This window comes from Gekko japonicus, unplaced genomic scaffold (assembly GCF_001447785.1).
Source record: "Gekko japonicus isolate JY-2015 unplaced genomic scaffold, Gekko_japonicus_V1.1 scaffold173, whole genome shotgun sequence".
NCBI classification, from domain to species: domain Eukaryota; kingdom Metazoa; phylum Chordata; class Lepidosauria; order Squamata; family Gekkonidae; genus Gekko; species Gekko japonicus.
This window is the reverse complement of record NW_015161407.1, coordinates 102,248-127,840: the sequence shown is the minus strand read 5'-3', so window position 1 is coordinate 127,840 and position 25,593 is coordinate 102,248. Positions and strand designations below refer to the sequence as shown.

At 43.7% G+C, this 25,593-nt stretch overlaps 1 protein-coding gene across 1 annotated transcript; it reads right to left on the bottom strand.

Moving 5' to 3' along the window:
* Positions 1 to 1,123: 1,123 nt before the first annotated feature.
* Positions 1,124 to 22,213, bottom strand: LOC107123074 (cytochrome P450 2U1). Its single transcript, XM_015426251.1, has 5 exons — positions 21,697 to 22,213; positions 15,136 to 15,771; positions 7,292 to 7,453; positions 3,984 to 4,151; positions 1,124 to 1,462 (listed from the first exon to the last, which is right to left on the bottom strand). The coding sequence occupies exons 1-5, from the start codon at positions 22,211 to 22,213 to the stop codon at positions 1,284 to 1,286; spliced, it is 1,662 nt and encodes a 553-aa protein (XP_015281737.1). The 3' UTR covers positions 1,124 to 1,283.
* Between the last annotated feature and the right edge of the window lie 3,380 nt (positions 22,214 to 25,593).

Sequence of the window (25,593 nt, the reverse complement as noted above, 5' to 3'; positions counted from 1 at the left end):
TGCAGATACACGCATTCACCTTTGTAATGCTTATTCTCACTGAAGGCAGAAGGCAGGCAAGGGAGAACACATGGGCAGGATCCATCCCATGCACAGCAAAACGAGCAAGTGTGAGGTTTCTCTTTCTGTGCGTTTTGTACTGTGTTTTGCTGAGTGAGAGAAGTTGCCCATCTTCACAGTAGTACAGTTTGAACCATGTAAACACTGTTTCCCAGAGCACCCACGCAGATCCTCAAATATTTTCAGTGTAGGTGCTGTAGGTCAGTCACTGGCTTTATCCGCTTCAGTTCAGCACGGATCTGCAGTGAATTTATAATGCAGGCAGGTCGAAAAAGGAGGGGGACGGGGATGGACGACAAGTGTCACTACTCTGAAGTATCAACTTTTAAGTAATACCATAAGACAAATTTCAGGTGTGTAAAGATGTACATAATATGACCAGTGAGCTCTTCCTGCACTGGAACTTACGTTTTGATCTCTTCTTCCAAACTGAGTTTAAGAAAAACTGGTTCTGTGTGTGATTGCACCAGAAGCCAACTCTGCACAGTTCTGACTGGTTGAAACCAATGCCTCCGACAACCCAGTCATTCCAGCATTTTAAAAATGATTTCTGATTTAAAAGGGAGGGGGGGCAGAGAGTCACAAATATACATTTAATTGAATAAATGCACGTCCTGCGTTTTGAACGAAAGACAGCCTGCCTGAAGTACGGTGGGAGGAGCAAGACTGAGGACTGAGTCAGCGTCCTGTACCTCGGCTCTTTTCACAGTGAAGGTGGGCAGAAGCCAGGCTCTACCTGGATGATGAAAAACTGCAGCGAGTCCTCTTTTTAAAGTAGGTCTGCAGGCACCCTCCACGTGTCCTTTGAAAAGGATGTTCATGATTCTTATATGAAAAAAGATATCCAAATATACTGCTACTTTGCATTTTTTTTTCCATTTTGAATCCACTGTTAAATTATATATTAGAATTCAATATAAAAAGCTACTTACCAGTGAGATTTTTCTGCACCATTATTTTAAAATGCATCATTCTGCAACAAATACGATTTGAAAATCTCCATTCCCACCCCTTCGTCCACAAAAGGCCCGCAGTCCTTACTCAACAGTCCCCGTGCCAAGGGGAAAGTGCTCAATGAGTTTTGGGGCAGCCTGTGGGCGACAGGGTCCCCCATCCCTGCTCAGGGTTGGTGATTTTGCTAGTGAGGTGCATTTAACAGATAGCCCTGAAATTTCATAAGAGTAACGCAAACTTCATGCAGCATTCTCCTGCGGTGTGTGTCTTCATCTCTTTAAGGCAATTAACTTGAATGGAAACGGAGCCAAGGTCAGACCAAATCTTCCTTCCATTGGTGGCTTCTTCAAGTCCTCTGGAAACAGGAAAGTGAAATGTTGCAGGAGGCTCGTCACCGTCAAGAAGAGCTCCATCTTGGCTAGCTGTTCTCCCATGCACACACGTTTTCCTTGAAAAAAATTGCCATTGAGAACAGTGAAACATCTCTAAGTGAACACCAATAATACGATTGGCATGTCGCAATCCATGTTTATAAGGGATACCACAGGTCTTATCATAAGCTACCTTATAAACCCATTAAGGCTACCTCACATTTACTTGGTATAGAGCCATATTTGTAGAACAGAAGTGGTGTAAACAATACTCTTCCTAACTGACAAAGCTCTAAGGATACAGAAGCTCAAAACAGTTTGGAAATATATCTTGAAAAGGTCTTCTCCAGGGTTTCCATTTTTAAGAAAACTTGCAACAAGGCAGTCTGGAGGACAAAAAGCCAAACAAACCAACCCAAAACCATTCAACTGTTGACAATTTGCAACACTAAGGGCCGGTGTGATGGGCTGATGTGATGCACAGGACTGTCGTTATATGAAATATTACTAGGGTGAGATCTTTAAAAAGAATAATAGATATAAAAAGGTCATACTAGCAGTGGCTACCCCCAAAATGATTTTAAGAGGGTGGTAGTGATTTTAACAGGATGGCCGCGGTGGCTCAGAGGCGGCTCGGCAGTTTGAGACCCGAGTGCCACATGATGGAGCGAGCTCCTGTCTCTGGCCCCAGCTCCTGCCAACCTAGCAGTTCAAAAGCAAGAAATTGCAAGTAGATAAATAGGTACCACTTTGGTGGGAAGGTAACAGCATTCCGTGCACCTCAGCGTTTATTCATGCCAGCCACATGACCACAGAAAAGTCTACGGACAGTGCTGGCTCTTTGGCTTGAAAACGGAGATAAGCCCACCCCCTAGAGTCAGATTCGACTGGCTTTCAAGCAAGGGAAACCTTTACAGAGCTGGGCTCCAAATTTTGTTCCCAGGAGAAGGGTCAGTGGACCCTCAGGAACAGCACAGGTGGTGGCAAAGGTGCAATCCTGAAGACACTTTTCTGGGAGTAAACCCCACTGAATAACATGGGACTGACTTCTGTGCAGAGAGCTACTTAAGATTGCTCCCAACCCCCTCCCCACAAGGCCCTTCCACATGCAGGTATTCTAGATAGCCTTTTTGAGGACACCACCTTCCTTTTACAGCAGCAGAAAAGATAGTTGGATCCCGCCCACTATATTTGAAGGATCATGGTCAATCACCTTCTGTACAAAGTATTATTAAAAGGCCATTTAGAATAATCTTCTCTTATGACATTTTGTGTATGTGTGTATACACACACATCCTCCGATATATATAATTCTATTTTGGTCATGGACTTCCCTGAACATTCCAACACTCTCCAAAATCAGTTCGCTCTCTGATCTGTCATTCAGAGGGTCTCCCTATCCACTGGCTGATTTGCCTGAGTCCTGCCTCCAACATTCTAAACAGTTTGCTGTTCCTCTCCCCCTCACAGCCAGTCAGAACACAGAGGTCATTTGCATATGCGGCCTCACTGGCCTTTCCCTCTAACAGTCTAAACAGTTTGCTGTTGATGTTCTGAGGTAAAATAAATTTCCCCTTAGTGTCTGTTGGGGGAAACCATGGTTGCAAATCTCCAGGTGAGGGCTAAAGATCACCCAGAATTACAACTGCTTTCCGGATGGCAGAGATCAGTTCCCCTGGAGAAAATGGTGGACTCTGTGTCCTTATATCCTGCTGAGATGCCCCTGTATGACAGCCAATGTGATGTAGCAGTCAGGGCTTCAGCTATTAAAACTGATGTCCAGATGACCCAGATCCGTTCTCTTGGAGACAATGGCTGCTTTGGGCAGTAGATTCTATGGCATTATACCCTGCTGAGGTCCCTCCCCACCCAAAATCCTGCCCTCCCCAGGCTCTACCCCTCAAATCTACAGGTATTTCCCAACCCAGAGTTGGCAACTGTGTAATTGGCTATGGAACCACTTTCCAGACCTTTGGAACCCAGAAAACGTGGTACAGGAGGAGGTGCTTTTCTACCTTAGCTGCCACTGCATAACACCCCCCTCCCCCTCAAAAAACAAGTCAGAGGTGGAGAGAACCATATCTGTTACCATGAGGCTGTCCTCCCATTCTACCCACTTGCGGCAGCAAAATGACTTGAGACAGCCCTGCCTTATAGCTAAGCAGAAGAAACATGGCTTGCCTCTCTCCATTTTCCGTTTCCCTCTGCCGCCCCACCAGCCACAATCAGGACACTCATCTGGAGCTTCCTTCTAGATCTCGTTGTATTTCTTCCCACAATGAGCATTACTCCTAGTATGTATGTATTCTTAATAAAATTTTAAAGAAGAATTCTGCAATATTATTTGATATACCTATAGCATGGGATTATGTGGGGAATTGGAATTTATTCTGTTACTCAGCTGGACCTGAGCAAAACAGACGCTTGACTGTATGACTTCTCCAGGAATACTTAATGCACACAATTTTAAAAATCTCACACCACCAAGACAATGTTTGTCCCCATATTTTTCTAACAACAGAAATGCAAAAGTTTTAAAAATATTTCTAAAATTTAATCCATCTTTGTGTACCACCCCTATAAACACAATTCCATTACCGATTCCAAAAGGGATGAACGTTTCCTTTTTGAGAAGCTGGCCATTTTCATCCAAAAACCTTTCAGGGTGGAAATCATCTGGGTTCTTCCATATTCTGGGATCTCTGTGCAACGACCACAAGTTAGAGAAGATTACGCTTCCCTTTGGAATAGTGTAGCCCTGGAGCACTTTGAAAACAAAAAGATCATATGTTTACCAAACAGAATTACTCAAATCTTCATCCAACTGAAATCCATAGCACTTAAAAGTGCATGACTTCAGCTGGCTTGCTTTTTTGTCTGATCCCATTGCACAAATCTGCCAGTGTGAGTTTGTAACAAGTAAGAACATAAGAGACGCCAATGTTGGATCAGGCCAAAGGCCCATCCACTCCAACATTCTGTCACACAGTGGCCAAAAATACCAGGGGCCATCAGGTGGTCCACCAGTGGGGCCAGGACATTAGAAGCCCTCCCACTGTTGACCCCCCCCAAGCAACAAGAAGACAGAGCATCACTTGCCCCAGAGTCCCTTATCTATACCTTGTGGCTAATAGCCACTGATGGACCTCTGCTCCATATGCTTATCTAATTCCCTTTTGAAGCCGTCTCTTCAAAAGTGTTGAAGTGTTCTCTTTTAGTATTGTGTGTTATGTATTAGGTCAAGAACATTCCAGGACTATCTACCAGAGACTGGCTGAGCTCGGAGCTCTAGAACAATATCCCGCCAGGACTCTGGAAGTGACCAGTGAGGAACTAATGTTATGTAAATAGCCTATCGTTGGGAGTTGGGTGTGTTTGGGTGTGGTTTTAGCATGCTATTTAAACAGGGCTGTTGCCCTGGTGTTTTAGTCTTGTTCCTGAAATCACTTAATAAAGTAGAGCTGTTTCACTGCAATGCGTCTTGAACCCAGTACTTAACCCTGTGAATGTGCCAAGGCACATTGGGATGTTAAACAATCCTGGAGTAAGCTAAGCCAAGTGGCCTCTGTGATGGTGGCAGCGCTGCAGGGCCTGCTCAGCTCAGACCTGGGCCATGGCAGTGATAACAGCAGACAAACCTACTCTGTTGTCATCAGTGCTGCAGGCCGGGTCCCAGCTGAGCAGCCCCTGCAGTGCTGCCACCACTACAGGGGGCCACTTGGCCTAGCCTGCTGTGGGTCACCAGCAGCCCTCTAAGGCAGCTAGATTCGAGTCCAGTAGCACCTTAGAGACCAACAAGATTTCCAAGGTATAAGCTTTTGAGAGTCAAACCTCCTTCTTCAGATATCGCTAAGCCAGTGTCCCACAGCAAGGTAAGTGGCTGGTCCACCCCAGGAGTGCAGAGCGGATCCTTCCCAAGCACGGTTCAAGTAAAACTCTCACACCCGGAGAAGAAAAGCATGCTCGCAGTGGCAGGGCCCAAGGACAGCCCTTGGGCACAGGGTACTGGCCCTTCTGAGTAAACACGGGGCCAAGTTCAGCTTGACAGCAGATAAAACTTTATCAGAGCCAAAGGGTGATGCAAGCAAGCTCTGGGAAGCAACCCTGCAGAGCTCTGAGCTGCAGCATAACTGCAGCAGAGGCAAATCTTGAGAGGATTATCGGGGTTACTAAAATAACTTATTACCAACCAATGTACAAAATGAGTCAGGGCTGGATGCCGTTTGTAGTCCAAGAGCTCTGGCCTGATCATAGTCCTTGCCCTTCATTCTCATATCACTCTGAAACAGATGATAAGCTATTCCCACTGTGTGTTGGTCTGCAGGGACCAATTTATTTGCTCATAAAGTTCCATGAAGGCATCTCCCTCTCCTCCGGTGCCCCCACACCAAGTGGGGTTGGCAGGCTTGGTTCCCAAAGCTAAAGCCCTCCTCTGCCACACTCATAGGACACCGCTAAATATGATCAGATCTCCTGCGCTTTTATGTTAAAAGCAGCAACTGGGGTCATACTGTGGGGGGGGGGGGAAACTATTCTTCACCTCTGCCCTGAAGCTGTAATATACACACTCGCACATATGTACACATGTATGTACATATTGAGGAATTTCAGACAGACGATATAATCCGGAAGAGGAACGGTTCCCAAACGGTTTCTGGTCTGTCGTTTCAGACAGAACCATTTTAGAACCGGTTCCCTACCGGAATATATTTGTAATTTCACACACAAATGCTTCTGTCCCGTTTAGGAAACGGGGCTGAAGTGTTTTACCTGTCAACCGCTTCCAAGTAGTCTTCAGTTTCCTTTCCCAGTTCCGATGCGCTTTTTCCCGCCGTTTTTCGCCCGCGTGGGCAATCTCCGGCTTTTTAAAAAACGTTCGCTTTATAGCGCTATAGCACTATATATATAGCACAAAAGCATTATATCAACCCTATTGGAATGCCTAGAGTGCGAACGTTAAAAAAAAAATAGCTGATCGCCCGCGCGGGTGAAAAATGGCGGAGAAAATGGCAAACCGCTTCAGATCCAGCTCTTTACCGGAAGGGGAAAGCCATGTGTGAGATGGAAGCCCTATACCGGTTTACTCCACGACGCATCAAAAATGGCTTCGAAACCGGTTAAAAAGGGTAATGTGAAATTTCTCATTATCTTCTATGCACAAGCAGCTTCAACGCTTTAAACTGAGCCCTGATTCAGTTCACACACAGACACACCTCCATCATGGCTGCTTTTATTTTTTTTTTAAAAGGGGGGCGAGTTCTGATCAAATTTACACAAGGCACTTGAAACATTTTTGACCCTCCCCCTTGTATGAGGAACGGCATGCTTTTATTACTAGTTCTTCCATTGTCTGAATGCACGCCCGAATAGCCATCAATCTTGCAGGATGCTGCATGATTTCTGAGATATTTTTACACATAAAAATTGTCAGGTTGATGGATGCCAACGTATGGTTCAAGACTGCTGTGACACAGCAAGACTAAGATTGTAGGCGATCATGTAGACTGGGGTGGGGGGGAAGACACATCACTGTAGCATAACGTACAGCTTGGGTTGCCAACCTCTAGGTGGGGGCTGGAACTCTCAGAATTGCAGCTGATCTCCAGACGAGATCAGTTTCCTTGACGAAAGCAACAGTTTTAGATAGCAGAATCTCTGGTATACCATAGATTCTAGGTGAAATCTCTCCCTCTATAGCACCACCTCCAAATCTCTAGGAATCTCCCAGGCTGGAATTGGTTTCCTGTAACCTATCTTCCAAGATCCTGAACAGAGCATGCACTTCACAACTTACAACAGAAACAAGGGAGGCACAGTGCATGCCCATCAAGCTTTGCCTTTCTTTGAGTCTCTGTAATGTATAAAACTACCTCTCAGAGGCACAAGAAATACACCACAAGACCTACCAGTAGTTTCCGATGCCATCCGAGGAATAGAAAGAGGGACAACCACAGTCATTCTTTGAACTTCCATGATGGTGGCTTCCGTGAAGGGCATCTGTGCCTTGTCAGCAAGGGAAGGACATCTATCCCGGCCAATGACCAATTCAATTTCTTCTTGGACTTTTTCTGTTGAAAACAAAGATGGTAGGGGAGAAAGTAGAGCCACCTCCCCGAAGAACCATGTCCTGCCATACAGTCCAGCCTACCAGTTGAAGATCTTGCTCACAAGTCCTGCTCCGAGTGCTCCAACTGCAGAGGTTGAGGGTGGGTGGCAACCAGAAACGGGGCTTTTGCCAGTGGAGGAGCCCCACCTGTGGAAAACCCTTACCCTTGAGGTTTGCCTGGCACCTTCCCTAATGTCTCTTAGATATCAGGCCAAAACAGTTAGAAGTTTTTTACCCAAACTTCTAATTAAGAGGTTTGTTCTTTTAACATTAAAAACTCTGTTAAAGTCTGAGAACAGTTTCACAAGGATCATTTTAAGCTGCCAAGTGCTTTATGCAAATTTTTATGTTCTGGCTAGGTATTTATTGGCTGAATTTTTAACAGTTTGTTAATTTTAATGATTTGTGTACCGGCTTTATAAGTTTTAATTTTGCAAGCCACCTTGAGCAGATTCTCTGAAAAGGCAGCATTATACATTTTCTACCAGAAATAAAGTGGGATGAGTGTTTAGGGGTGGATGTTGATTCACTTGCAGCCCTACTGAGAAAACAGAAGATTTTTCATGCTGCGGGTCATGGGAGAGAAATCTGGACGATTTTCCATTTAATTTTTCCCCTTTTCTTCTTCTGTTGACAATCTGTCCTTGCCCATTTAAAAATAACATCCATATTAAAAATATGACTTCAGTGTTTAGCCTACCCACTTTGAACATACTGTGTTTAAACTCAAGAATTGAGGATATGACTTCTGCGAAGCTATTGGTATTAATGTCCATGTATACAATTATGAACACACAACAACAGAAGACGTAATTGTTATTGTGGTTCCATTCAGAGGAAGTCCTCATGAAACGAAATGCTATTCCGGAGAACGTCAACTGCAGCTACCTTTGGACCCTTCTTTTGCACTTTTTTGCACTGTTCATAAGATGTTGATGTTTAATATACTATGATATCATTTTCATCTGTTATATAGCGTCTATCCACAGCTTTTTTGGTCTTGTCAGTTAATTTGAGCTGTTACCTTCCGTGTGGATATGGGAAATCTAGGTTCGAATCCCCACTCCGCCATGGAAGCTTGCTGGGTGACCTTGGGCCAGTGATGCACTCTCAGCCTAACGTACCGCACAGGGTTGTTGAGAAGATAAATGAAGAAGGAAAGAATGTTGTTAACCCACTTGGGTCACCACTGGGTAGAAAAGTTAAATAAGTTAACTAGAAATAATGAAGCACAACAACTTCTAAGAACTGTAGATGGGAGGTACCACATGGGAGGGATGATTCTTTTAAGGACCAAAAATACTTCTTTCTTCAAAACTACTGCTTCATTTAAATGTCAATTTATGACCTTTAACCCTCATATGATTAATTAGCAAAGATTTCATGGGCGGCAACCCTAATCATTTTTTTAAAGTACTTTGGAAGAAATAGCCTTTTGTAATTTAGTATTATTATTTGTCAATGGCATCAGGACTTAGGAGACTTCTCCAAAGGAAGTCTCGAGCTCCAGACCGCTTGGACAAATTAAGTACAAGCTAAAAGTAAAGCCCCGCCCTCCTTTGGTCGTCAGAAATAAAGACACATTCCTAAAAACACTTGGAAGAAAACTTCCAAACAAACAAGTCTTACTTGTTATTAGATATTATTAAGTCTGCCAGTCTGCATATTAAAGATTTTATAGTTAGGGCCATTTTACTGCTTTTGCAAAAGAAGAATGTGTGCTTTTGTTGAGATGAGACAATGGAAACCTGGCTGTGGATCATACACTGTGTCTGACTCTACTATACAACCATCTTTCAATGTTTCTGAATGTTGTCCCAGAGATCCAAGCCTTAGGACCAATTTACGATGGTGAAGGAAATGGAGTAGCTTTGGTGGTTATGCCATTCATTGACTTTAGCACCATGCCTTGCAGGGCATGGAGACACAGCAACTGGAAAGAATGCCTTTTTTTAAACTGCGGAGACAGTGACTGGATTGCTAAATTTCCGCCAGCTGAGCAGCTGCTAAAGACACAGCAGCCCTGCCAGAAAGGGCCAGCTACCCTAGCAGAGAGGTCTGTTCTCTGCCATCAGCCACAACACTCTTCTGCCTCTTCTTCATACAGAAATGACCACACAGCTCTCACTTCATATTCTGTCTCCTTCGTCTGTCAGAAGACTCAGCTGTTCCTGTCTGCCTTTTTTTTAACCCTCCCATTAACTGGCCTTCCTATGCCCCGGCTTGTGCAAGGCATAACTGCACCCATAAGGCAAAAACATGCAAACAACTACTTTGCTTGGTCGAGAGTGTTCCGGAGAACTCCAAGGTTCTTCGAACCTTGCCACCGGGTGCAGAAATCAGCAACGTTACCATGTTTCACAGTTCACTGGAATGCTTGATATATGCGTGAGTTCAGGAATCCAGCCAAGGGAACAAACAGGTTATAATAATTAGGATCTGGGCTACTTTATCCAATAGACAGTTTGGAAGGATACCTCAAACCACTAATGTAGGGGTTCAGACCAATGCTCCTTCTAAGCTGTGGAGTCTTGTGAGCAAAAATTCACCTTTGCGAGCTACTGGCATTAAAGTTGTGAGCGAGCGATTTGGCTACTGCATAAATAAGTTTGCTCTGGAGTCATCCTTTTTGAGCTAAGACAAAAATGTGTGAGCTGGAGGCTAAAAAATTGTGAGCTAGCTCACACTAACTCGGAGGGAACACTGGTTCAGACCCCTTAATAATGTAGCAACAGTGCTGCCACCTCTCTCTGTTACCTGCGGCTTCCACTCCTGCCTCACAAGTTGTACGAGCGATGTTGCATACAGCAAATACTGTCAGCCACAATGGGATGCTGGTGTTGGAGGAGGAGGTGATATCTTACCTCCGCTGGTCAGAACAGGGGAATGCTGATTCAAGGATGGATGTTCAGGAGATACTTAAGATGACTTGGCAGGTGTGGAGGATGGCAAAGACACCCCCCCACACACATCCACTACATAAACAGGCAATGGGGCTGGCAGTTGCCCCATGAGAATGTACCTCCCACTCAGGAAGCGGAACATGTCCTCATGCTGAGGACAGTCTCCAACCTTCATCCAACCCTTCCCTTTTTGAAAGGGCAGAAGGGACGCCACATCATCAATTTATTCAAATCCCATATAAATTGGAACATTGTGGTACAGCAATTAAAAATGAATAGACTTAAGTCCCTGTTCAATAACAGGAGGGAATATCCGGTCCCCATTCCACTCTCAGTTTTAGTAATCTTGATCTATCCTCCCAAGTGCGTGCATACATAAGCTTGTGACTTTTGTATATCTTATCTATCTCTATACCTGTTAAATACTGCATCAGAATAACCTCAGCACTGAGTACAGGCAATTGTGAAGAACAACAGCTAAACATCAGGCATGCTCAGTAATGCTATGGGCTTGCTTTGTTTTTTTAAAGTCTTATTTGGTGTTATAACTCCACTAACGTTTTCATAACCTTGAAATGAATCTGTCACAAAAGGGCAGGGCAGGTTTTTCCCCTTAACATAAACCACGTCTACAGTTGCTTCTTCTTCATAAAGGATAAGCTGGGGGAGTATATGAGTTTACACTTCCACCACTACCTTAATGAGGGACAGGATTTTAGTCCATATATATGAAGGACCACCTTCATATATATATTTAGTCCATATATATGAAGGACCAGCCAGTTTGGTGTAGTGGTTAAGTGCGCGGACTCTAATCTGGGAGAACCGGGTTTGATTCCCTACTCCTCCACTTGCACCTGGCTGGATGACCTTGGGCAAGCCATAACTCTGGCACAGCTGTTCTGGAAAAAGAGCAGTTTATGTCGAGAGTTCTCTCAGCCTCACCTACCTCACAGGGTGTCTGTTGTGGGGAGGGGAAGAGAAAGGAGTTTGTAAGCCGCTCTGAGACACCTTTGGGTAGTGAAGGGCGGGGTATAAATTCAATCTCCTCTTCTATCCATAAGAATCTACTAAACCATGGTGGTCATCTTATGAGGCTTCCTTCAGGTGCCCCCACCTTCTGAGATTTGCAGGTGGCAACCCAGGAGAGGGCCTTGGTCATGGCACCAAAACTCTGGAACTTTCTACCCAGGAGGATTCGTCTGTCGCCTACTGCTGCCATCTTCTGCCACAGGGTGAAGCCTTTCTTGTTTTGTTTGGCATTCCCTCAGCGACCCTTCCTTCCTGCCCAATGTTTTAATTGTTGCTTTAATGTCTCTTATGTATTTTAATTCTGTTTTTAATTGTTTTAATGATGTGTTTGTTTTAATGATTTTGAAATATGATTTTATTATGTATTTTATTTTATTCTATTTTGATGGCTTCTAATAATTTTGCGATGTACTTTTTAAAGAGAGTGATCATGTGGGATAACGTGGTCATGTGATGTGAAGTGTGGACAGAGACTGTGGAAGGATAATTAATATTTAAGCCGTGGCTGAACTGCAAGACCTGGTACAATGTGAAGTAGTAAAAAAGACTAAATATCTTGGTATTGAGTTAACTGCAAGAAATATAGACTTATATAAGAACAATTATGGAAAACTATGGACTAAGTTAACTCAAGACTTTAAGAAATGGGACAAAATGAATTTGTCACTGATGGGAAGAATATCAGTCATAAAAATGAATGTCCTACCACGTTTGATGTTCCTGTTCCAAACAATACCAATACTTAGTAAGACAGACTTGCTACTTAAGTGGCAACAAGAACTATCAAAGTTTGTTTGGGCAGGCAAGAAACCGCGAATCAAGATGAAAATTCTTTGTGATGCCAAAGATAGAGGTGGGTTACAATTACCAAATCTTAGACTATATTATGAAGCGGTCTGTCTAACCTGGATGGAACAATGGGTGAAATTAGAAAATGATAAGTTACTGGGGTTAGAAGGCCATGATTGTAGATTTGGTTGGCATGCATATTTATGGTATGACAAAACAAAAATGGATAGCTTTTTTAAGCTTCATGTGGTAAGAAAAGCACTATTTGTGGTATGGATGAGGTATAAAAAATACTTTTGTGATGTAAGACCATTGTGGATTGTACCAGTGGAAGTGTTAACATCTTACTCAAGACATAGAGATAAAGATTGGTTGCCATATAAAGATCTAATTAAAAAAGTGGGAACAGAATGGGTAATGAAAAAGCAGAATGAAATTGAATATGATTATGAATGGCTGAAATATATGCAGATTTTTGACCTTTTTAGATCAGACAAAAGAAACTATGGTTTTAGAGAGGAAAAAAATGAGATTGAAATGATTTGGGAGAGTGAAGGGGGAAAAAATATCTCTAAAATGTATAAAGTGTTACTAAAATGGTATACTGAAGATGAGACTGTAAAAGGGCAAATGATAAAATGGGCGATAAATATGAATACGGAAGTGGCTATTGAAACCTGGGAATATTTGTGGAAAAATTCTATTAAGATATCGCCTTGTACCAATGTTAGAGAGAATTGTTATAAAATGATGTATAGGTGGTACATGACTCCGAAAAAAATTGCAAATATGAACCAGAATATGTCAAATAAGTGTTGGAAATGTAAAAGCCATGAAGGCTCATTTTACCACATGTGGTGGACTTGTGAGAAAGCAGTTGACTTTTGGACAAAAGTCCACAATGAAATGCAAAAAATTTTGAAATGCTCTTTTAAAAAGGCACCGGAAATTCTGCTTTTAGGATTGAAAATGGAAGAAGTCAATACAACTAAAAAGACTTTATTCTGGTACTTAATCACAACAGCGAGAATGATTTATGCACAATTTTGGAAAACAGAGAAAGTACCAGAAATTGAGGACTGGATACAAAAAGTTCTGTTCATGGCAGAGATGGACAAAATTACGAAGAAATTGAACAACAAAGAAGACGACGTGTTTTTTCAAGAATGGAGTGACTTTAAAATATATCTGGAAAAGAACTGGGATGTGAAACAAAACTTAATATGTTTAGACCAATATTAAGTCAAATGATGTTATCTTTAGATTGTAATGATAAGAAACTGATATTGTTGATGATATGAAGCAATTTGGAGCAGGGGTGGAAGCATTGTGGGAAGCCAATGGAGGGAGGGGAGGAATTGGGAATGGGGTAGACAATTGATAGAATGAAATGATTTAATTTTACATGTTGTATTCCTGAAAATAAAATTTGTTTACCAAAAAAAAAAAAAATATTTAAGCCGTGGCTATTCAAATGGGTACATGCTCAATGCAGACACAGCAACAATGAAGACTGTCGAGTAAGAACTGACAAAGGCCGTGGTTTTCCAACTGTATTCCAAGTAACCCTAGAGTTCCTTGAAAGCTTATCAAAAAAAAAAAAAATATTTAAGCCGTGGCTATTCAAATGGGTACATGCTCAATGCAGACACAGCAACAATGAAGACTGTCGAGTAAGAACTGACAAAGGCCGTGGTTTTCCAACTGTATTCCAAGTAACCCTAGAGTTCCTTGAAAGCTTATCAAGGGCTTCTCAATTAACAGATCAGTAATGGCAGACAAGGCTCTCTGAGGGCTCAGTTACATGTTAAGGTTTCTTCTGTGTATCTTTTAAACAACTTTCCCCCCCCTTTAGCAAATTCAGCCTCCAGGATTGCTTTATCAATTGGAGGGAAAGATGTGGAGAGAACAGGAAACTTTCTTATGCCAGTTCCTTCCTGGAAACGTAGAGTTGCCAGATCTGGGTTGGGAAATTCCTGGAGATTTTTTGGTTGGAGCCTGAGGTGGGCGGCGTTTGGGAAGAGGAGGGACCTCAGCCATAGAGTCCACCTTCCAAAGCTGATATTTTCTTCAGGGGAGTTGATCTCTATAGCCTAGAGATCGGTTGGATTTCTGGGAGATGTCCAGCCACCACCTGGAAGTTGGCAACCCTATGGAAAAGTCACCCTTGAGCTATTTCTATTCCTGGGGGAAGTCTATAAGTATCCATATTTCCCCCCCCTCCTATAGGTGTAACAGCAGCTCAGGGTAACCTTTTTCTGATGTTAAAATAGTAAAGGAGGAAAGGTTAGCGTTTCCCCCTCTCACTCCACACCCATCTTCTCTTTAATATAGCAATTCTAGAGGCTGCATTTGCACAAGGAAAAAAAAGTTGTTTCAAAGAGAAGAAATCACTGTGTCTTGCTGAGCCCTGAGAATTGGCTTATCCACCATTACCAGTTTTTCCTGTAATGTGTAGCAGCAAAGGAATGCTGGGTAAATTCTCAGTCCATGTGAGGGAATGACCAGGCCCACCAAAGCCTGGCCAACGCCCCACTTGACCTGAGGATACTCCTTGAGTCAGAACATGTTCTGGAGTCCTCAGCTACCCACCCCGATTCCATGGCAGACAAATCCACATTGAAGGCGTTACCTGGAGACAGGAGATTTGATCATTACTGGCTGAAGGACAATCCCACTGGCAGGAAAGGACGGGGGGTAGGGGTGGGGGGAGTATACAGTTTTCATCAAGGGCAGAACTATTACCACCTGCCCTGCCCACTACCCATTTGCTTTGTGACTAAGTCTATTGATGGCAAGTAATATTTGTTGTGTCCGTGTGTTCTGATGTTATAAGTTGCTTTGGGTCTACCTTTCAGTGTGGGGGGGGGGGACCCAAATAAATAAATAATAAATGTGGGTTTGAAAAGACATCATTTACCTTGTACTCTCGGGTGAAGTGACAAGTACAGCAGACACCAGAGGACTGTGTTAGTTGTGGTGTCTGTGCCTGCAATAAAAAGGTCTGCGATGATATACAACAGGTAGTCTTCATTAAAGCTGCTTTCACTGTTGGTCTTTTTTTCCTCATCCACCTGAAGAAGGTACATATCTATGAAGTCCTGGGGATTCTGGACATCCAGGTTTTCCCTGTGCTGTGCAATTATTTTCTTCAGGAAACCCATGATGTCAAAATGAATCTGCCTGATTTCCCGGAAGGGACCAAAAGGGAGGTAGTAGAGCCAAGGACAGATGTTCACCAGAATGAGGTGGATGTTCAAGGTGATCTCCAGACCCCGTGACATGAGGCTCAGCATGGTCTTAAACTCAACATCGTCATAGTCAAAGCGCCTGCCGAAGGCCATGGAGCAGATGATGTTGGACACCATGTAGCTGATAATGGGGAACGGGTTAAAGGGCTTCTCCCCATGTTTCAGAATTTCATCCTTCACAAACCTGAATTCTTCAATGATTTTTGGCTCCAGGCTGTGCTTTCCTAATCCAAAGTAGCGGAGAGTGGAATGGGAGAACTTCCGCTGTTTTCGCCATACTGGGCCATAAGGTGCAAACACCACACCTGAAAGAAAGGGGGGGGGGAAGAGTGGGATCCTGAATGGAGTTGCTCATGTGCTCTGGAAAAGCTTCATTTAACCTCTTGTCCACTGTAAATTTGGCTTAGACCCATTGTCCATGTGACATAGCAGTTTTGCATGTTAAGCAGGAAATGCAAATAGTGGGTGCTCCACAACACTGTCACCTCAATAGGTACTCAGATTTCTCCAAGTACTAGCCACATGCTCAATTTAATCTTTGGAGAGTCAATGACAGAACCAGGCTTTGAATGGAAAAAATATAAATTCAGTCCCTGTATGGATTAGAAAATGGAGAAAGATCTTGGATCACTGTTGTCACTCAAAGATGCTGCTCCTGAGCTCAAGAATAACAAACCTGGGCTTAAAAAGTACCAGTAGCCAAAATTCTAAATTACCAAACTGACATTCCCTCATAACACCTCTGTCCCATCTCTATCACCACACACCAATCTGCTTTCAATGCACACAGTGCTTTTCTGTACTTTCATTACAGCTATATGCTATTGGTCAATATGGCCATTTATCCAAGGCCACCCAGTGGTCTTCATAACCAGGCAGGGGTTTTAGTACTACTCAGCCTATATGGAAATCAAACACAGAGAACATTACTCAGACTGAAGCTCCATCTATCAGTAAAAACTCCAAGATGGTACAAACGATGATACACAACACAGTAAGTGGGATCTGTTTTCCTCGTTTCACCAGGATTACTGAATGTAAAATTTCTGGAAATTTTGAACCCAGAGAAAAAAATCTGCCCCTTTGGGAAAAAAAAGACATTTGGGACAATTGGAAAAATGTACAATATTTATTTTCCTATCAAACCTAAACTTATTTTGCTACTTTAACAGTATAAAATCCATCATTTAGAACTTAGTTAGCATAGAAAAAGGTTTATTTTTTTCAGTGTTCCATAAAATTTCCCAATTTTTCCATTAGAAAAATGGGGGGGGGGGGGTTTCCTCAAAAAAGACATTTCTTTGCTGAGTTTCTGTCCCCTCTGGTGTTCACAGCTATGCCCAGAATGCCAACCAACACAGCAAATCATAGCTGTTGAGACATTTCTGTACTATTGTGCTGTCTGAATGCAGTCCTTAAGCTAAAAGCTGTGTGTTGTTTTAATTGGATCTTATTAAAATTATGGTTTTATTATTGTTATTGTACTGTTATTTTGTTAGCCACTGTGAGCCCCATTCGGGGGGGATGGATAAAAATCTAATAAATCCTAAGTAGTCTTGGTGGATAGCAAACTTCATGAAAATATCATTGAAACGTAATCTCACAATTACATGGTACAGATCAAGACGTTTCTGAATATGACCGTGCATAATTCCAAGAAACACCCAAATTCAAATAACCATGCAGATAACACTAACAGAAAGTCAAAATACACCAATACTTTTGCCTCCAAAGCCCAAGAATTACAAATGGATTGAACAGAGAACTGCAGCAAGTTGTTATATAATGGCAGCATTGGGCTGTGAGAAAATCTTGATACCATACAAATCTAGGCAGTATCTACAGCACATCATATAATCCACTATCTACAGCCAAGCCCTACAATACACATGCATTTGTTGTAATTCTTTAGGTAAAGGTAAAGGTTCCCTTGTATTTTTTTATTATTTCAGATTTTTGTGTAAATCTAAGACTTTTCGTCAGGTCTGTAGAAAGGTCTGACTTGTCTGTTCATGGCTCCAGTCTATAGATTTAATAATCCACAGTCTTTGCCAAATTGAAATTATACTGATCATTCTTAAAACTTAAATACCCAATCAATGATATGGTTTGTGCGTTCTTTTAAGGGCTGAAGGGAATCTGATCCCCTTTTCCTTTAGACTGGGGGGTGGGAACATCTCTCTTTTTCACTGTTCCATCTGGCGCTAAGTCAACAGCGCCTTCTGGACGTGATTCAACGCACGGCCAGAGTAAAGTAGAATTAAATCATTTTTTATTAAGGGCTGGATTTCTTTACACACAATCAAAGCTGAATAACTGGTGAATTCACATCTTTGTAATCTAATTCAGTTCACTGGCTCATGGTGAAAAAGATTGCATGCTCCGACCTCCTTTGCTGTTTAAAGAGTAGACAAAGGAACGGAAGAAAGCTGTACACTCAAATCCCCGCGCCTCTGGGTGCAGGAAATGACTGTTAATCAGCCAATCAGAGAGATGCTTTGGGATGGCTAACTAAAGACTTCAATTCCCAGGGGCAACTGCTCTTAAAGATATATGGCAGTTCTACTTAACTACAGTTAAACGCTGGCTGGGGGCAGCACAGTGAAACTAACTGACAATAGCAGAATTGTACTCAACAACAGACTACTGCAGGACAGAGCCAAATGAGAAAGAACAGTACTACTTGGTACTGATCAACCTTGGGACTTAATTTATGTGCCCAATCTGGATCAGCACCACAGAGCATGGTGAGTTTAAGATTTCCTCCTGCACCATTTCCCTAACCTGAAATGGCTCTGGGGAGCTGCTATTTGCCCTTTGGGGGAGACTTACTGGTAGCCCAACAGTACAAATACATTTCTCCAACATGCCACATAGTGACCTACCCTGAGGCTGTTTCAGGTTAAGAAAATGGCACAGAGGGGAAGGCCACCTCTCCCTATGGTCCCAGTCCTAATTAGGCCCCCATACACCTGGGAATTGATTTCCAAGAACAGAACTCCCACTTCGTGTACAGTCAATAGAGCTGGGGCCCAAGAACATAAATAGAAGAGGGCCAACTCTGAAAATCTAATTATGAAACATACAAAAATATACATGTATTTATTAAACACAAATTAAAATAGGTCTATTTCATCAGCCTTTGTATTTTTATATTTGTATATGAGGTATGAATGGACCCTTATTTGTTATTTTAATTTGTGTTTAATAAAATACATGTATATTTTTGTATGTTTCATAATTAGATTTTTAGAGTTGGCCCTCTTCTATTCTTGACTAACCTTTTCAGGTTCTGAATTCTAGGTTTTAGGTTCAGTTTTTTTCCCCCTTTTCTGCCCAAGAAGAACATAACATACAGTTAGGCCACGAAAAGGGGTGCATTGGCCAAGGCCACTCAGAAAGCCAAGCATGGAGCTGAACATTTACGACAAAGTCCATCAATGCTTTACTTTGGCAATACAGATTAGTCTGAAAATGTGATAGCTAATGGTTCATAAACTCTATACTATAGATAATAATCTTAGTTATCTTATCATATAGCTTTAAGGCTAGTTTTTATAAGAAGCAATTGCATAATACATAAACTTGTTATTTCATGGGTGCTTATGGGGGGAAAATCTGCAGAAAATGTTCTAACTTTAAAGCAATTTGTAGATGTAATGCCAATTTGCTAGTGTTAAAGTCGCTTTGATGGTAAGGCAGACACAAATGTCTCTGCCAACCTGGAAAAAAAAAATTAGTATATACACCAGCACTGATAAGTTAACAGAGATGCAGGTAGCTGATGCCAAAAGACACAATTCAGAAGTTGGAGCACAGATGTCACTACTCCAATTGAACATGATAAACAGTTTTATCATTGAGAATTGAATGACTTGTTTTATATCACATTCTTCTCAATTCAGATCTGGCCAAACTGGATTGCTGGATGACTGCGGGTGGGGGCGGGGGGCTGAATGGAGGCTCCCCAACAGGTGAGCACCCTTCACCAGAATGTGCACTAACCACCAGACCCATTCAAATTAGTTAGTGCTGATGTGCTGGGATGTGCTCCGTTTTCCCTCTGAGTGTTTTGTAACACGATACAGTTGACTCCAGGCTGTGTCGATACCGTCTAGTGGTGTTCATGTTTGTAGAAGGGTATATAAACCCTGAACAAGCGATAAGAGACAACCGTCTTCTCATCTATCAATTCTGCACAGGAACTATGTGCACGAACAGGAGGAACTTGACTTTAAAAAAATACCAACATACCCCTTTTCAAACCATTACACACACTGACAATAGTTTGGATCAAAACCACCAAAATGCTCTAAAGGTAAATGTTCTGCATCTCTCCCACTACTCTGTTTTATTTCTGGTATTTCTGCTTTTAATAAATCTTGCAAATATCGTCAACCATGAGGACTAAAAACTTAAAAGCAAAAACATATATATATATTCCTGGATCATACTGCAGATATTGTGGTAGTTCAATATACTAAAATAAAAAAACTGCCACTGCCCCACCAGAGCTTCACATATCTGTGGCACTTCTTCACATCCTAAGTTAATTCCTCTGTCAGAACTGGTTGAGTTCCCAGATATCCAGGGCTCTTCTTCCCTGCTATTTTAAACTTCTCAGGATGCTTCTAAAATAAGCAAAAGCATCACACTAGCAACCAACCATTTAAAAAAGAAACCTGAACAATAAGAGAACTTTCACCTCAGCTTTAGCCAGAGCACACAAGTTTGTTTCAGAACAGACGTGGCATGTTATACTCGGTATTTAACATGTACACACTATATGTTTCCTTTTGCAGCAGATTACCTGTAATTTTGCACATAAGAGAAAATAGTTAAACCCAGGGCTATTTTTGGGCAGGAACGCACAGGAACGGAGTTCCAGCTGGCTCCCAAGTTGGCCACACCCAGCAGGAACTCATTAGCATAATAGGCCACACCCAACCAATGTTCCTTCTAAGCCGTGGAGCCTTGTGAGCAAAAATTCTACTTCGTGAGCTGCCGGCATTAAAGTTGTGAGCGAGTGATTTGGCTGCTGCATAAATGAGTTGGCTCTGGAGCTGTCCTTCCTGAGCGGAGACAAAAATGTGTGAGCCAGAGGCCAAAAAACTGTGAGCTAGCTCACACTAACTCAGCTTAGAGGGAACACTGCACCCAACAGCAGAAACTCATCAGAACTGGATACATTAGGGGTGTGTGGCCTAACATGCAAAGGAGTTCGCTACAAAAAAAGCCCTGGTTTTTGACAACAAACAAGGTAAACAGAATAAGAAGCAAAAGGTGGGTGTGGCTGGATGACCACACTTCTGGTAACATGAGAATGCGGCTTAATATGCTAATGAGCAGTGCAGTCAGGGGTGTGGCCTAATATGCTAATGAGTTTCTGCTTTTGGGTGTGGCCTATTATGCTAATATCCCTGCTGGACGTTTTCTACAAAAAAAGCCCTGGTTAAACTTATTTGCCACTTTTTATATACACTCAGCTGAGGCTGGCAAAGAGAAAGTTAGCAATGTGCCCATTTCAGCCCCCAGGTACAGCGAACAGTATCACTACTACAGCACGCCTCCCATCATTAATGAAACAACCTGCTTTGCTCTAATCTAGAGATCAGAGCTGGGGGGGAAACTACACTTGGGAAATGAGTGTTTCTCCTATCTTCTGCTAGAAGCCCCCCCCCATTCCACAAGAGGCAGTGTTGGTAAGAAACAGAATTTCATTTCACCCTGCTATGATGGATAGATGTGTATTGTATGTCTAGGGGTCACTCCATTCCCCAGACAGTGGTCCAAGACCAGGACCAGGCCAGATTGTATCTTGCCACATAAAACTGACCTCTTCCTAGATAACCAGGTTCTCAAACAAAACAAAAAAATGTGCTATTTAGCAGCATGCACACAGGGATTGGTGCGCCCGCACAGCACACAAGAGCTTTTGGTGGCAGCATCCCAAGCATCATATCAAGAATGTTGCATTCTCTCTTTGGATTGAAGGCCCCTTTTATTTTGGCCAGCCTGTCGCAAGGAGCAGAGGCCAAGCGTGCTGAACTAGTGAACACCGCGTGGCCCGTGTTTATTCTGACTATCAGGCGCACTGCAGGTCAATGTGCTCTGCTCGACCTCTGCTATTTCTGCAGCAGGGCCTATTGCGCCCCGAGCGCCCACGAGCTTCCTTCCCGCCGGGGCCCGGTTGCGCTCCCTGGGGGCTGGCCGCCCGCAGGCTCTCTTACCCATCTTCTTGGTGAGGAGGGTCACCTGGGCTATGCTGGGCCGGTCGCTGAAGACCTCGGCTTGGTTGACCAGGGCGTCGCGGACGGCCTCGAAGTCGCTGAGCATGATGATGGGGCGGCTGCCCACGAAGAAGCAGAAGATGTTGCCGTACATCTTGGCCAGGCTGGTGAGCAGCAGGTGCGGCGAGGTCTGCCGCGGGGGGCCTCCGCCGGGCACCGCGTCCTCGTAGGGGTACACCTTGCCGGTGCCGCTCAGCCCGCGGCGCCCCAGGAAGTGGGGCAGGACGGCGAAGGCGAAATTGCCCAGGAGGGGCCACGGTTTCGGGCCGGGCGGGAGCCCCTGTGGCGGCCGGCGGCGCAGGAGCCAGAGCAGCGCCAGCAGCAGCCCCGCCGTGGCCAGCAGGGCCGAGCTAACGGGATCCCGCGCGAGAACGAGCGGCCAGGCGGACGGCGACGCCCGGCTTCCCGGCTGTCCGGCGCTCCCCCTGCCCGGCGGCGCCCGCGGACAAATAAGCATCCCCCGCTGCCAGCACCTCCTCCCCTCTGGTTGGCTGCCGGCGGGGAGGGCGGAGCAACGGGGGCGCTGACCTCGGAGGAGCTCGGGGGAGGCGTGGCGGGGGCCCCTCTCGCGCCGCCGCCGCCGCCGCCGGACGTCACGAGGAGAAGGGGCTTCCCTGATTTGCTCGTGCTGGCCCGGCTTTGCCGTCTGCCTCTCTCCGGTGCGTCCACGGGAGCTGTCCGGTCTGGCCGCAGCGCCCAAAGCAGGTAGAGCAGAAGAGCTCTGTGATAGCGGCCCAAGTGGCCAAATTATTATATCCGTTCTCGTAAAACGCAGGCTTCGGCTGCAATCTATTTGTCAGCCTTTGAAATACCGCCTCTCTTCTTTTTGCTGCAGTGCACGAACTCCGCAATCTTATGCACGCTTTCTTGGGAGTAAGCTCCCGCTGAGAAAATGGGTTTGCCTCATATTGCAAGACAGAGACTCCACTGAACAGTAACAGTTGGCATTGATTTATTTGCTTCATTTACACCCTGCCTTTCTCTCCCGGCGTGCCCCCAAAGCGGCCTACATCATTTCCCTCTCCTCCAGTTTATCCTCACAACAGCTTTGAGAGGTAGGTTAGGCCGGTGGCATGGGGTGGGGGAGAGAAATAATGTGAGGGAAAGGAAGTCAGAGGGTTAAGAAACCAGCTGAGGTAGGCCTTCCTCTTTGGATTTTACTGACCTTCAGAGTTTTAATTTGCTGAAATCAGCAGCATGTAAGGTTCAGACTGTCAAGCAGTCTGCAAAAGAAGCAGGAATTATATACCAACAAGCAGTACGTTATCAGAATGATGTAGAAGGAGCCAGTGCTGTGCTGCTATTGGAACGTTTCCCTGGGATCTGGAAGACCCCGATGCAAATCCCGAGACTGCCCAAAATTTTGCTGGGTGACCTTTGGTCAATCACACTCACTCTGGAAAACCTACCTCACAGGGCTGTTGTGGGGATTAAATAGGGAACTGAGAACCACACATATGCCATCCCAAGCCAAGGGCAGGATAACATTGAGCTAGAAAGAGATAGGGAAAGGGGGGAAAAGCACATGGTACCAAATTATTCAGGATGGGGAAACCCGGCCAGGCAGATTGCAAGGAGTCCCCGAAGGTCTAGTTCTGCTGTGGGATTGAGCAACACGATGTCAATAAAGTTCATTAAAAAGTTTAAAACAATGCATTATAAATAAATGAAAAGGGTCAGATCTGAACTAGTGGTGTGGTGTGACTCTCGGGAAAGAGATCTAGAATAATACACTGAAAATGTTGACACGCAATTGGCAGCAGTAATGAAAGAGTTAGTTTCCATGCCAAGTATCATTAGAAAAGGGGCTAAAAATTATACCCCCCCCCTTTTGGCTGTTAAATTACAGATGATTTAGGGTGAACGCATAGGGTTTTCAAGGCAAGAGACATTCTAATCCTAAAAAGCTTCCGATATCTGATGAGATCAGGCTAGCCTGTGCTATCTAGGTCAGGGAAATACTTTTACATAAATATGCACGTGGTCCCATTTATTGTGTATTGTCCTGGTTGCCATAAAAAGGGTAAACCAGAGTTTGAAACTTACTGATGGGTAAACATGCACCTGAAGGCTGAAGCACTTCCCCAGGGAGAAGACTCATGACTCTTTAGTTTAGGGAAACCAAAAGATGTCTATATTTGGTGTAGTGGTTGAGTGTGTGGACTCTAATTTGGGAGAACCGGGTGTGATTCCCCACTCCTCCACTTGCACCTGGCTGGATGACCTTGGGCAAGCCATAGTTCTGATAAGAGCTGTTCTTGAAAAAGAGCAGTTTGTGTCAGAGTTCTCTCAGCCCCACCTACCTCACAGAGTGTCTGTTGTGGGGAGGGGAAGGGAAAGGAGTTTGTAAGCCGCTCTGAGACTCCTTCAAGTAGTGAAGAGTGGGGTATAAATTCAATCTCTTCTTAATATCTCTGTTGAGATATGATAGAGGTTTATAAAAATAGATGTATTCTGAAAGCTCTAGTTTCTTCAGTGAAACTGATTGGCCGTAGCTTCAGGGCAGACTGAAAGAGGAGTGCAGGTAGGTAATTTTAGATTCCAGTCCTGTAGGACTGCCCCTCCTCACCTTGATGGCAGCACTGGGCAAAAGGAACAATTTTGGAATTTGCTGCCCCAAAGAGAGGTGGTGACGGGCACTGGGTTACAGGAGTTGAACCAGAACAGGCCTGACATGTCAACAGATTTTACAGTCATAGTGAAATGAAACCACAGTTAGTATGCCTTTGAATACCAATGGGGGGATGGGACCAAGAAGTTTCTGTTAAGGTATGCCACATTGTTTGCTTTGCTGGTATGAACCTTGTATTAATGTTTACTTTGAGTTCTTTTATCTCTTTCAGTTTATAAAAAGGTTTCAGGTTATAAACTATCTAGTTCTTCTGTATTACACTAGAGAATATGTTAGGTCACCTATACCATGCTCAGACTGTGTCTTAAACTATTATTAAAGAATGATCTTAAAAGTACTTTTAATTTTTTTTAAAAAAAAAGTTTTTCAATTATCATTTTGTATGTTTATTCTGCTTGATATGATATTGTTGCAATTGTGTTTATTTTAACTTTGTTGTATTAGATCCCCTGATGAAGCCTATAGCAAACTGTGCTGGGATCTAAAAGGTCAAATAAACTGCCCTACCTTGCACCTTGGTTTTTTTTCTCCTGAATCAGTGTAATGCAGCTTCATGTGTATTCATGTGTACAACAGTATGGTTTTTGGTTTTGTTTTAGGGGTTTCTTTTGCTTTTTAAAAAGAAATTAATCACTACATATCACCCTGCCTCTCTTTTTGTTGTTCAGTCGCACAGTCGAGTCTGACTCTTCGCGACCCCATGGACCAGATCACGCCAGGCCTTCCTGTCTTCCGCCGTCCTCTGAAGTTTGCTCAATTTCATGTTCGTTGCATCGATGACACTGTCTAACCATCTCATCCTTTGCTGTCCCCGTCTTCTTTGACCTTCAATCTTTCCCAGCATCAGGGTCTTCTCCAGTGAGGTCTTCTCCCTTCTCATTGGGTGGCCAAAGTATTTGAGCTTTAGTTTCATTATCTGGCCTTCCAGGGAACAGTCAGGGTTGATTTCTTTTAGGATTGACTGATTTGATCTTCTTGCAGTCCAAGGGACTCCCAAGACTCTTCTCCAGCACCATAGTTAGGCCTTCCTTATACTCCAACTCTTGCAGCCATACATGACTACTGGGAATACCATTGCTTTGACATTGCGGACTTCTGTTGGCAGGGTGATGTCTCTACTTTTTATCATGCTGTTTAGGTTCGCCATCGTTTTCCTCCCAAGGAGCAGGCGTCTTTTAATTTCATGGCTGCTGTCACAGTCTGCA

Coding starts and splice junctions, on each gene's coding strand:
- LOC107123074 (XM_015426251.1), bottom strand. CDS start 22,213: ATGCTTATTTGTCCGCGGGCGCCGCCGGGCAGGGGGAGCGCCGGACAG. Junction 7,454..15,135: donor ACTTCACCCGAGAGTACAAG/GTAAATGATGTC, acceptor TGTTTTCAACAG/AAAAAGTCCAAGAAGAAATT. Junction 4,152..7,291: donor GATGGCATCGGAAACTACTG/GTAGGTCTTGTG, acceptor TTGTTTTCAAAG/TGCTCCAGGGCTACACTATT.